Source organism: Solenopsis invicta, chromosome 7, assembly GCF_016802725.1.
Source record: "Solenopsis invicta isolate M01_SB chromosome 7, UNIL_Sinv_3.0, whole genome shotgun sequence".
NCBI lineage: Eukaryota > Metazoa > Arthropoda > Insecta > Hymenoptera > Formicidae > Solenopsis > Solenopsis invicta.
In genome coordinates, this window is record NC_052670.1 from 13,501,574 (window position 1) to 13,514,595 (window position 13,022).

General features: G+C 34.5%; 1 protein-coding gene across 1 annotated transcript in view; it reads left to right on the forward strand.

Annotated features, from left to right (window-relative positions):
* The window catches only part of LOC105193964 (transcription factor SUM-1), a 117,975-nt gene extending 107,634 nt beyond the window's left edge, over positions 1-10,341 (forward strand). Inside the window, exon 5 of the mRNA XM_039451453.1 lies at positions 8,925-10,341. Coding sequence (XP_039307387.1) covers positions 8,925-9,055 — 131 coding nt within the window. The 3' untranslated portion in view covers positions 9,056-10,341. The remainder of the gene's footprint in view (positions 1-8,924) is intronic.
* The last annotated feature ends 2,681 nt before the right edge of the window (positions 10,342-13,022 follow it).

Genomic DNA, 13,022 nt, shown 5'->3' on the forward strand with positions numbered 1-13,022 from the left:
AATTTAATCGCAGAAATGGGTTGATTAGATGAGGCTGTTCTTTTAACTACATATTTTGTGTTAAAATAATAATAAATTCCGATTGATACAGAACTTACAAATAAATAACAAAATATTAACAAAATATAACAACGAATATTAGTTAAAATCTGAGTCTTTAATATTTAACAGCGCGTTCAAAATTTTAATTCTCCGTTAATCTCTTAAAAGAAAGTCTGGAATTACAACTAAAACGCAAGTTTAGTCAACCGGCACAGACGAGACTGTGGCTTGAGACGCGTCTTGGTTCACGCGACGTATAAAACTAAAAGACGCAGGGTAAAACACGAAACACGTCGACGTTCGAAGTTCGAACTTCGCTTTAAATACGGAATGGTAATTCAACGCAATCATGTAACGTTCACTCTGCCGTCTGGACTAATGGTCGCTATCAGCGTACGCACAATGTACAGGTTGTTTATTCTCCGCGAATTATTGCTCTTTTGATCGTCGCAATTACGGCAGGCTCTTATGAATGCACGGCCCCATGCTCGTAAAGCTGCAATGCGAACCGCAAAAGAGAAGCTGCGCTACGTCTCTAATGTGTTTCCCTTACGTGCGTGTCGTTTGATTTGGATCCACGGTATGAAATGTAGGGCAGAAGTTTACTCCGCGCCAGACGATCAAACGATATCGTTGCAGTATGCAAAGGGATCGCGTAAAGTTACATTGTTTCCAAGATAATTAGCGATTATTGTTTATTGGTAAACAATTAATATAATGCGCGTCTGCAGCGTCAAAAATTTCAAACGGTCGTGATTTTCTTTGCAGCTTGTTATTTCTGTCCTGATTCCGTTTATATTGAAATGATGCTGCGAGAAACTCTATCTAAAAATATTGTAATTTCGTTATTTTGATGTATTAGGGGAGACCAGGGCTTGTTGGCACAAGAGACAAGTTGGCATTGCGTTTCGTTTCTGTATTTATGGCGTGAGGCACAATAGAAAAATATCTCTTATACGATATAAGTACTGTTCCCAAAATTTTACTTAAATCAGAAAGATAAGAAATATAATTAAAAAAAAAATGGAAAATTGATTCAAGAAGAGACAAGTCAATTTCCGAATGTTTCAAAATTTCGTATTGTTGTTTCTCGGGGGAAACATATTGTTGTGATTTATTACAATCTTATAAATTCTCCTTTTGCTCTAAGTCGCTTTTAGCCGACAAATCCAATTATTGGAATTCTTAATAGCAAGTCCAGAGGATATACTCATTGATTTTAATTCTATTCACAGATATATCAGCAATTTTTTTTTTAAATCTTGCAATTCTTTTCTTTTAGTCATTAAACAGAAATTTGAAAAAATAATATTCAAATCGCTGCAGTTAACAATATCTGATTAATTTATCTAACATTCTTCTTCGAAATTTGGCGCAACATCGTCGTGGCATTGCATGTGCACATGCGAGAAATTATCTCGAAAAATATCCGGATCCTCGTCGGGTGGATAAGAAAATTTAAGCCACCGACACCGGAGTGCCATATATTGCCACGGTACATTAGTATGACGCATCGTCGCCGGAGTTCTCAGCCCGACGGAACGCGAATTTAAGCGCGGACGAAACCGTAGCCAAGGTACATACACCGCTGCACCAAGAATCCGCTAATGTATTCGGAAATCCCGTTAATTTCCCGACTCGCCGATAAAGCGACGATGAATCGAACACGTGACATCACTCATCTCGCAGAAGTCTCGCAAATCTGGCATTTAATGTGCGCACTTGCTTGTTATAATTTCGAATTTATTTTGTTAAAATTTTTTGCATTATTTAAATGATTCCTTTCAATTGCAGGGAGAATTTTTTTCTTTTAAAATTTATCATCAAAATAGTAATAGTAACAGGACAACATGGTATTTCAAAGAATTTTTTACGTGATTTTCTTTGATTTATTAATATCTATCATAAAAAATATAAAAAGTATGTTTTGTTAAATTTTACAATTTCGTTGGTCAATTTTATTATGCAATTTATAGAATGTTTTTTGTATATTTCAAAAATTTCTTTTGTTACTGATAATATTAATTAGAATTATTTAAATTAAAAATTATTTGAAACTCTTTTGGCAAGAGTTTGTTCCAAGCTTATCACCAAACATGATAAAATGTATTGAATTTTTGATAAAGGCCATTCTAATACATTAACGCAAAATACACAGGTCGCATAAGCGAATGTGACAGTCAAATGAAAGTGTTAATAATATCATTGATGTTGCTGATTAAGCTGTCGCATCCATATTTGCGATCTGCGTTTTGCGTCTTACGTAAAACGGTTTTAATGTACTTCACTTTTCGTATGTCAATATAGAAACCTTTGCGCAAAACTATGCTAATATTTTCCATATTTCTTAAATTTTAATATGCTGCCGAAGCAACTATAATTCTAATCGTAAAATATAATGAAAAATTCTCTCCGCGTACAATGTCATTTATTATTTTTAGTTGATTACCTTTAGTTAATGCTTACTTTGATTACTAATGTTGTATACAGTCCAACGAGTGTAATGAATTGAAACAGAAAACGATGAAATCTCGTCAATGCGCATTAATTCGTGCTAAGGTTCGTCGATGTTAAAAATAAATTAACAAACTATTTACTCAATAATTTATTTATCTGACACAGACACGTTTTGCGATGTTGGTTTTTGAACTGTTTGGTTTTTAAATTATATATCACGTTTAATATTAAATGTCGCGCGAGAAGAACTTGTTGCCATCTCTTATCCGGCTCGTAAATAAGGGAGGCAAGCGTGTCTTCGCAATACGCGTACAATTTTGTGAACATAATTCCGATTAGTAAGTATGAGAGAATCACGGCTGAAACGACATGCGAGTATATGCAGCTCTATCTTTTGCGCAAATAAATTTAGAATTAAGAACATCATGAGCATTACAAATTTGCATAATACTGAATTTTAATATAGGGAGCCACAATCACATTTTCACAAATTAATCACGCACTTGGAACCATAATGTTCTCTACACACAGAAAATTATCAATCCAATTATTAGGAAAAGCAATTACTCAGTTTTTTCTTTTCTTCTTTTACAATCTTCGGTTATTTTTAAAGAATATTTTTAAAGAATATTTTCTTGACAATAAATCTTAAAATATGCATAAATTACAAATTTTATAAAAAATTATTAAGATTATTAAAATTATTAAAAATGAATTATTAAAAAAGAAGAATTTACATTCCTTCAAGGAATATCTTATATCTTATCAAAGAGAAGAATAATGAGCAAATCGAATTTTTTTTAACTTAATATATTTTGATTGAAGTATTAAATTACGAGGATTCAGAGTATCTTTCGAATAAATTTGACGCTTATGATAAATTTACATTTGTGAATAAACTTTTTAAATATTTGAAACAAGTAATATGTACTTATATAACTCAACTAATCTTTTATCTTAAATAATTTATCTAAACAATATCTATTTTCGTGCGTTAATGCCAAAACTGCCAATTAAATAGTCATTGAATAATAATCGCAATGAAATTTGTGAAAATATAAGCTCAACGTATAAGGCGTGTGAACGTCTCGACGTGATTGTAAAATCTTTACGGGATGTCTTCGACAATCCCGTAATTGACAGAAGCGAACCGACCCTCCGCCTGAAGAAAGTGTTTCTGAAGAAGTCGCAATCTATTTAGGACACCGGATGCTTAGGAGGACCAGTAAATTGAGACGACTTAATTGCATTTCCATCTTCAAAGACGTGTCCTAGACGATTTGCTGAATGCGCGCGGACCTCCTCCAACTGCACAACGTATCTTTGATTCGTCCTCATTAGCGAGGAACGCATCGGTGATTCCGAACTTGTCGGGGACAAGAGGCTCTAAGTTCACTCTCGTCGCAACATTACCGCTCCGGTATTTTCTGTTCCTTCTATTTTTTTTTTTTTTTTTCTACCAAAAGAAAGTCCACCGAGAACATTAAGCCTTCGCACCCGAAATTATTCTGCGTGGGCGAAGTGTAACCTATTTTAATGACATACATATACAAGAACGAGTCCGTTGAACTGGCGATCTAATTAGTATGAAATGCTCAATAGCTTCGTGCTCAGTTTCATGGAAAACACCGTTTATTGCGTATAAATCTATGTATGAGTGAAACTTTGAATTTTAGTCAGAGAAAGCCGAGATTTATCATCATACAAAATTAAGATACTTATATTATAGCTAGTTCTTGAGTATCTTCAGTGAACTTTCTTATATACTCGTATATAAGAAAATACTCGTATATTGAGGCGATTTTCTATTATTGTCAACAGCAATTATCAGGTTTTCATCCTTTCAATGTATTAAAAGTCCGTTGTTTGTTGTGCAGAATTGGAATAAGAAAATGTGCAGCAAAGCTACTCGCAATTTCTTAATGATTCTTCTGAAGAAGAATCATTACCATTTCATTTCTGAAACATTTACCTAATTATTGTTACATAAGTAATGAAATAAATATGTAGTAAATCACACGCGCTGTGATGAGATGCTCAACATTTATTTATGTACCGTGTGCGTGGCACAAAGTATTATTTCGACGAGTTCTTCCGAATTGATACAAGTATATCGTGTTTGCTATTCTGTATATATGTATTTATAGATGAGCTTCCGTTCTCAAATATATCTCCCGTATGTTTCTTCGTCGACCAGTTATTTCTGTCGTTCTTACCGAATGTTACAGGGTATTACGATTTAATCCACCGATTTGCCGAGTTGATTAGAGGAGCGCCTCGGCACGATATAGCAGAATTATAGGACGAGCGCCATGTACATAGAAAGAAATAAGTGAGAAACATGTGAATATGTGCTTGCTATTTCTCAATCCTTATATTCATTAATATTAATAATATATATAGGAAGATTAATTGGACTGCCATCGTGATTGATGCACTTTACGTATATCCTTCGAATCTCTCTCAATAATTTTCAGAAATATATATTTGCGTTTTTATTTTAATAAACATTTATGCAAAGTTGAAATAAACAATTTTTATATAAATCAAACTAAACATGTTGGTTCTTCAAAAATATCTGTTTTGTCACCTAGGCTATTAATTTTAAATACTACAGTATGATCATCAAAATATCTGAGAAGCCTAAAATTAATCTTTTCCAATATATTTTGAATCTGATTAATTACATATATTTTGTTTTTTATTATTCCGACGGAGAGTTATAAGTGAAAGAATCGTTAGAGATATCTGTCTGCATACGCGTCGAGAATTACATTGCGGTTGACAGAGTTGTCAGTCCTGTAAATAATTTACGCCACCATCGAGATCTATTCGGCACCGTGATTGCGCGGTATACCGAACGAATCTGGCAAGCAATCCGGACGATATATCATCCGCAGGAGTATGACAGCGCGGGTATCATACGTCCTGTGATTTATAAATAAATATTCGGCGTACTCTCCAACGTCCGTGCCTTGCCAGACAATCATTTCAATCGTGATTAACGTTTGTTGCGGGATATTTCTGCGTTGACTTTCGGAACTCTCTTGTCTCGAGACAATCTATAAAGAATGGCGGAAATACACAAAAGACTCTCTTCGAGCGTTTAAAGTGTGCGCGATCAAGCAAAGAGGTCAATACTTGCATAAAATAATATACACTGACAAAATTTATTTGTAAATACAAAATTATATCGTAATTAGTCTCGTTAATGTTCAAATTTCAACGTGTCGCCGACGTGTTCCATGTGACGTAAAGAGATTTCCGTTTATGATCGAATTAAGGATCATTGGATGCGGCAAATCAAAATTCTTACTAGGACAAGGACACACGTTTGTCTGAATTAAATACAGTTGACGTATACAAAGTCTAAACTTCAAAAAACTTTTTTCTGTTAAATTAGTTTTTTTTTTAATTGTCACTCTTACTATGATATCCGTCATTTCCGTATCATCAGATACGGCGAGAGCTAAGCGGCAGCTATACAAAATCTTTGCATTTTCTCATTATCTTAGTATCTAAGGACCATGAATATTTATGGACCTTCTCGAATCTACCTTGTTTTTAATTTTATGGAGATTGAAAGCGCCAACAGTCAGAGTTTTCGCAATATTTATGAGAAATTAGGCGCTGGTGATGACGTACATATATTATATACGTATTTATATTAGCTCTGTGTAATTATATATGTAAGGTTTGAATAAGTAACTCATTTACGCGATCCCTTTTTTTCTTTTAATGCGAAATCAATTTTTCTTTAACGAAAGTTGATTAGATCACACTTTTTTCTTTGTAACTTTTTTTATTTTCAGAGCTAAACGCGTTAGTAACTAATTATAAGTTTCAATTAAAATGACGTCTACGTGGAATTCAATAAAAATCTCTCCGTCGACTTTCGCGAAAATTGCTTTATGAAAAATTGCTTATTAACAGCTTGTTATTTAAGATTTATTGGTTTTCAATATTCTTGTTGAGCAAACATTGATTCGATAAATAATTCATAAATTGTAAAATTGAGAAGTAATTACTATCGTCCTCACCACAGAGGGTGGATAAAAAGTTATAATAGAAGAAGAGAAGATTGAGTTACTCGTCTTCTTTTCATATTCATCGACGCATGTCGGCGCATTCGTCGTTCCAACTAATATTATTAGTTCTGTGCTGCCCGTTTTCTTGGTTGCGCTCTTAGCAGATATATCTTTATCCGTACTTTCGTGCCAGCGACACGTCCGAAATGCTGGTGAGTGTGGGCAGCTAATTAGTCATCAACGCATTCGATGATCTGTGGCGAGAGCTCGTATTTACATTATAATCATAGAGAGAGTTAAATGTTTGCGTATCTAAATATTTGAATATTTCATTTAAAATAACTTGTTTCCTTGTAAATGATTAATTTCTTTTAATTTTTATGTTACATATATATATACACACACACATATATGTAGATGTATATGTTAAATTTAGTTTTAAATAATTGTAGCTTTTATTTTTTTTTAAACAATAGTAAGCGAAAATCGATGAAAATTTCAAATGTAAGTGCAGAGTTTTCAGTCAAAACGGATCATCTTGATGCTTAATAAATTTGTGAATTTTACAATTTCCATTTTATTATTTTATTACTTTTATTTAAAGATAATTAACAAATGTAATGTAAAAATATTACACAAATAAATAAAGACTAATTTAAAATATGTTTTAGCTAAATAGGTATATTGCCTCTAGGAACGATTACTTTTTGTTCAACGTTTTCTCTTGGTGCTACGTAAATTACACAAATTGCGTATACATCTACCTTTCCACGAAGGCGAAAAAACACGAGTCGAATTTAATACAGAAAGACGGAAGTGTGCACCGGTGCCAAGAATAACGGCTTCAAAGCCTTTAACGTCGCAGTACATAACTTATGCAAATGCTTTCTCCGCGGTGAAGGACAACGAAAAGTGGAAAGAAGAAGTCGAGACCCTGACTACTCCCGTTCGGGTAGCGCGCTCGCAATTCATCCGTATCTAGATATACACTGTAACGGGAGAGGCGGAGGACGGTCAAAGAGCACCTAAAGTCGCTTAAACGTAGTTTGTACTTCGCACACAGTGTGCACGTTGCTCTCGTGTTTGCAAGATTTCGCTCGTGGAATTGCGATGATCTTTTTGCACTAAACGCGGCGTGAAAATGAAGTCTGAGTCTTGCATTGAGAATTTCGACTTGTTAGAAAAGGAGTATTCTGGGATGCTGCGTACAGCAAAACGGGATTAAATGAAGGCGACGCATGGTGGTCGAATTTTAATCTAAACGATTAACGCAGATTTGCGCGATTAATTTTATAAAAAAAAAGACTTTCTATTCATTTCGTATTTGATGCAGAAACAGTCGATTCTGATATGCTACGAAACAAATGTTAAATTTTATACGTTATATGAGACTATGTACAATAACTTTGTAACGATATTGATTCATAATTTTTTCAGATTAAACAATATTTTATTTTATTTTGTGTTTATAAAATATTTTAACAATTTGTAAAGTTTTTAGTTAATTATTAAAAATTTCTGTCCTTACGTCATACTTAAAAAAAATTCAACAAAAATTCTTGTGCAAATTAATAGTATGTTAAAACAAAACGTTTCCATTTATTTAAATTTGCGTCGCAAATTAAAATTCAAAAACTTGAACTATTAAATTTAAGAATTTAATTTATTTGAAGAGATAAACGGGAGTTGAGAGCAATAAGAGCGTAATTTAAATTCATTTGAGGAATATAATCCTTTAATTTATAACCATATAAATGTTTTAACTTAAATTCTCGTAATTTTACTGAATATCATTTAACTATTTATTCATTGTACTCTATTTTATTCTTTAACCTTTAATCTGAATTTATATACAATGCTATATTTCAATATTGAACCATAATTTCTTATGACATTATTATTGCGTTGTAAAATGTGACTTTGGTGGCAACATGATAAATTGTTCTCACACTTTGCTTCGTTTTTATAAAAAGAATTTATTTGTTAACATTAAATTTTAATTAAAGGCAATCTTCTACTCCATTCAGCAGTGGAACTGTATAATCATCTTTTTTATTAAGACTGTTAGAATTGGTTTCCTCGGAACGAGATTAATCCGACAGATGAAATCGAAATTTTATTATTAGGATACTGACGATGGCGAAAATTTGACTCGAAACATTATATGATTAGGAATTAAAAGATCATATTTCTAAATTTAATTTGAACTGCCCACTCGTTACATGACTTTTTAACTGCCTATTTATCTTATCAAATTATTAGAATTTTCGAGAGTGTTAGATTATTATTTGATTGTTGCATTAATTATGTCTTTTCTAAAATTTCAGTTAACTTTTTCAAAATTTCCAGCATCGTGTGACAACAGGCAAATAACAGGCTCGTACTCTTGTGTTCCAGGTTTCGAGCAAGTCGAGGCGTTGTCTTCGCAAAATAATGGAAGCAGCTTGGACTGCCTCAGCATGATCGTGCAAAGCATCAACGGGCCGTTACAATCGTCGTCCGAAAGTCATTATTCGTCGCATCGCTGAAGTTGTACGGTACCGAGACTCAATCCCTTCGGATCGGTCTCTTTCCTTAGCTATTACGGTGGCAATCGTATGTCATTCGATATTTCAAGTGAATGCGCGTACACGATCGAAGATCCGATCGCCACTCCTCAAAATAATCCTACCATATTGCGCATGGTGTTCCAAAAATCGCTAAAGGCGTAATTTCAATGATACGCTTATGAATAGACTTGATATCGTTATTGGCTCGTCGATAACAGTTAACAATATAATTAAAGAGAGAGAGAGAGAGAGAGAGAGAGAGAAAAGACCGTGCGTGTTTCTAAACTTGAAAAAAATCCTTAGAAAGGAGGTACGCGATTTTTGGAACACCGTATAAACTTTAATCGGCAAGCCGAACGGACTGGCGCACGATTTTTCAAGCGATCGAAAGGAGAATTATAAGTATTGCGAGCGATTAATAAATCCCGGACGTCCGGTGAAAGCACGCAAACATAGTATAGATTTCCGATTGTTACCGATAAATCTATGCGGGATATCGGAAGCACCGTGGAACAGTCAAATATTTTATCTATGCGTATACCAAAGGAAAAATATCATAAAAGATAATCTCAGCCGCCACTCTGCGCGTAACTCGAAATGCCGTAGTAAAGTGTGGCGGAGACAAAAATTTATAGCAGGGTAAAAATTTTCTTACTTAAATTGTTGCGACTTTTTCTACGATTATTTTAACTTTAAATATTTACGAAGTGAGCGATCCTATTAATGCTTTTAATGTGACTTTCTAAAGGATTTGTTTCCACTTTCTAGCGATATACTCATTTATCAAATACAAGTGTAAAATGCAAAACGACGGGAGTGCCGAAAAACTATTTTTCGCGCTTCTGTATTTCCTTCACTTTTCATGCTTTCTCCGCAGACAGCAAGCGAATGAAATGTCCCGTACTCGTTGCCAGAAGTAGCAAATGTTTCCCTTTTGCTTTTTGCTCTTTGTAATCGTTACGCATTGTTTACATAGAGCTTTTCCTCTTTTCAATTACGTATTAAAAATTATCCTTCCGCATTTGCATCGTTTTGCATTTCGAAACTAGTTCCTGATGTGACGAAAAGCCCTTCTGTCTTACGAAAGTTTCACGCGAGATATTTGTCTCCCCGGTATGCTCAATTTCCTCGAAACGAATCGCCGAATTCTTCACGTGCCTGCGAGCGAACGTATCGATCACGTAGTGAACGTATGAGAGCTTCGTCGATACCGCGATGGTGTAAATATGTGAAATTATGAAGCAATAAAGAGAAACACAGTAACAGGAAAGCGTAATTTCTTCCCTACTCAATTTTCGACGCGCGTCGGCGCGCTCGCATCGGATTTTCGGTGCGCATCTTTCGTATTCTCTTTAACGGGCTTACGTCAGATAGCGGCCGAGAGTCATTTATCAGACAGTGGGTGATTAATCAGTCGGCCAACCATCACTCGCGTTATTAAGTACCACATATTTTAACGCCACGTCTCAACCGTTACGTGATCGTCATACGTGATTAATGAATTAATAGGCGTTCGCAAATGTTTAGCACGCGTTTCCGAATAATCTAAGTGCTCACCCCTGGCCGATTCTCACTCGGATCAAATTCCAATGATCCCCTGCGATCGATATTTCACGGAGGTGACGAACATCTCACTTCATGTATCGCATATACCGTTAAAATGGTTTAAAATGCGTCGGTAAGGCGCCAAGCAGCTTGTTGGAACGACTATCGATAACTACGCCTACATTTTTACGATAGGACGCCACTTTGGAATCCACGATTCGAGAAAAACGAAATAAAATGTCAGCTGTCGCGCCATCCACTCCAAGTGTCATTTCCTCCGTATTCTTACCTAAACGGAAATCTCGAGGACCTCGAGTGTCGTAAAAAGAAAAAAAACCTCACTCTTTTTTCTTGGGCGCCGCCGCGGAAAGCTGCATCGGTAGATATTTTCTTAGTTGAGCAGTTGTAAATTCTTGGTATGTATAAATTTCCAGTCGACGCGAACGAACCTCCGATCTTCTATAAATCACTGTAGATAAATAAATAATCAGTGGCTACGTTTATTCAGTGGTGCTGATTTTGTTAAACGCGACATTATTACGTAAAGAAATATAGGTAAATATATTACGGCAATGTTGATTTCTGTCTGTATCTTCGAGAATAAAATATCCGTAAACTTATCCGTCATTTAATTTATATGACAAAGCAAGTTTTTTTTTCTTTTCGTCTCTATAGTCAATAATTCGTAGTAGAGAGAAATTCGCAATTAATTGTATGAACTACGGGCTACATCTTATATCGCATCGAGAAGTAAATCTGCTTTTACGTACGCTGCTACTTTCGTTAAGCGATCCTTAAATACGGCGCGTCCTTTGGCGTCGTGTCACCGAGGACAGCTGAAATTGCCGGCGATTTATGAGACGCGCAACGGAGGACGGAGAAGCGCGTGACACAGGAAATCGAAGTGGAGGGATCGCAGAGAGAGAAAGAGAGAGATTGGACATATCCTACAGAGAGTAAATCCGAAAGCTCGTCGGTATCGTCGGGCTTCGCTGGAGTATCGGCACGTTTTCAAAACAGAGCACGTCCCACGAGGCACGTCGAATACATCTGCGCCCAATTCGTCACGCCGCGCTATTAACGGCAAATTTAGAATTGGAGATTCTTATGGGGATTCCTCTCTCTCTCTCTCTTTTTTCCGGATTTTCCCATATCCCGTAAAGCACTCTCATATATTGCCGACGTTGTGCCATCGATAGATCATCCGAGATCGGCGCTTCTGAAGGATCCTATAATGGCATGTCTTCCTTAAAAGTGTGAAGCGCACAGCTCGCAGTTCACACGAGACTGCGCGCATCATTATTCCGAGCTTTCGCAGCCTCATTGAAAGACGCGCACGTACAAAAGAAACGCAAAGATGAATACAATGGAGATGAAAGGGTGTTTTTGACGCTGCAGCTTCTGTACTTTCTTCTCACAGAGACTGGTGGCAGCCTTTCAACTAACTGATGCACATATCAATTAGCTTTCTCTACAGAGATTACGCTTCGACGAACGTATAACCGCGATTCACGTATTGAAGATACAACAGTATTTTCAGTGAGAGAAAGCATTCGTTATAAAATCACTTTCTACAGATTTCGTAAAAGTTCTCAAAAATGATAAAAAAGTTTGTCACTCTCTAAAATGTTTTCTAAAAGAATTTTTTATATCTACTTATCGATTTACAGTGAGAGTAAAAAAATCTTACAACAAAAGAATTATTTACCCGATGGGTCCTAAGTGCTTATTTATACTTGCAGTCAAATTAATAATTTCTTAATTGAAATATTTATGTAAATAAAATGAAATGATTTTTATTCGAGTATTCTTTTCATGCAGTTCTAAAAAATATTTACTGTTAAACTATTTTTATATTCAAGATAATTTCTTAATCTAAAAAAAAAACGATTTTGTTAAGTTTAATAATATTAAATAATAATAATAATAATAATAATAATAATAATAATATTTAATAATATTATTAATTTATTATTTTATCTATAAAATCATTATTTAAATGTAAAATTGTACAAATACAAAATTATATACTTAAGGTAATGTATCCATTTATTTAAAAGTAAATATTTCTATGTAAACAAAACAAACAAAAGCATCAAAATATACTGTTTTAAGAACATGCATTTTTTTTTCGTTTAAACAAATTTTTTTGTCAGTGTAGGATTAGATTTGGTATTCTTATAAAATTCGTTTAGATGTCATTTAAATGACATCTTTTTCCTTTAAAATCAATGCATTAATCCCAGTCTATAACACGTATAATAAGACTTGAGCCTTAAAAAATTGACCAATCATAGTCGTTAAGTTATTTTTCTCACATTCAATTGTGATTGGCCAATTTTTTTATAGCTCAAGACTTATTACATCTATCGTAGACCGGGATTTAGAGAAACTTATTATA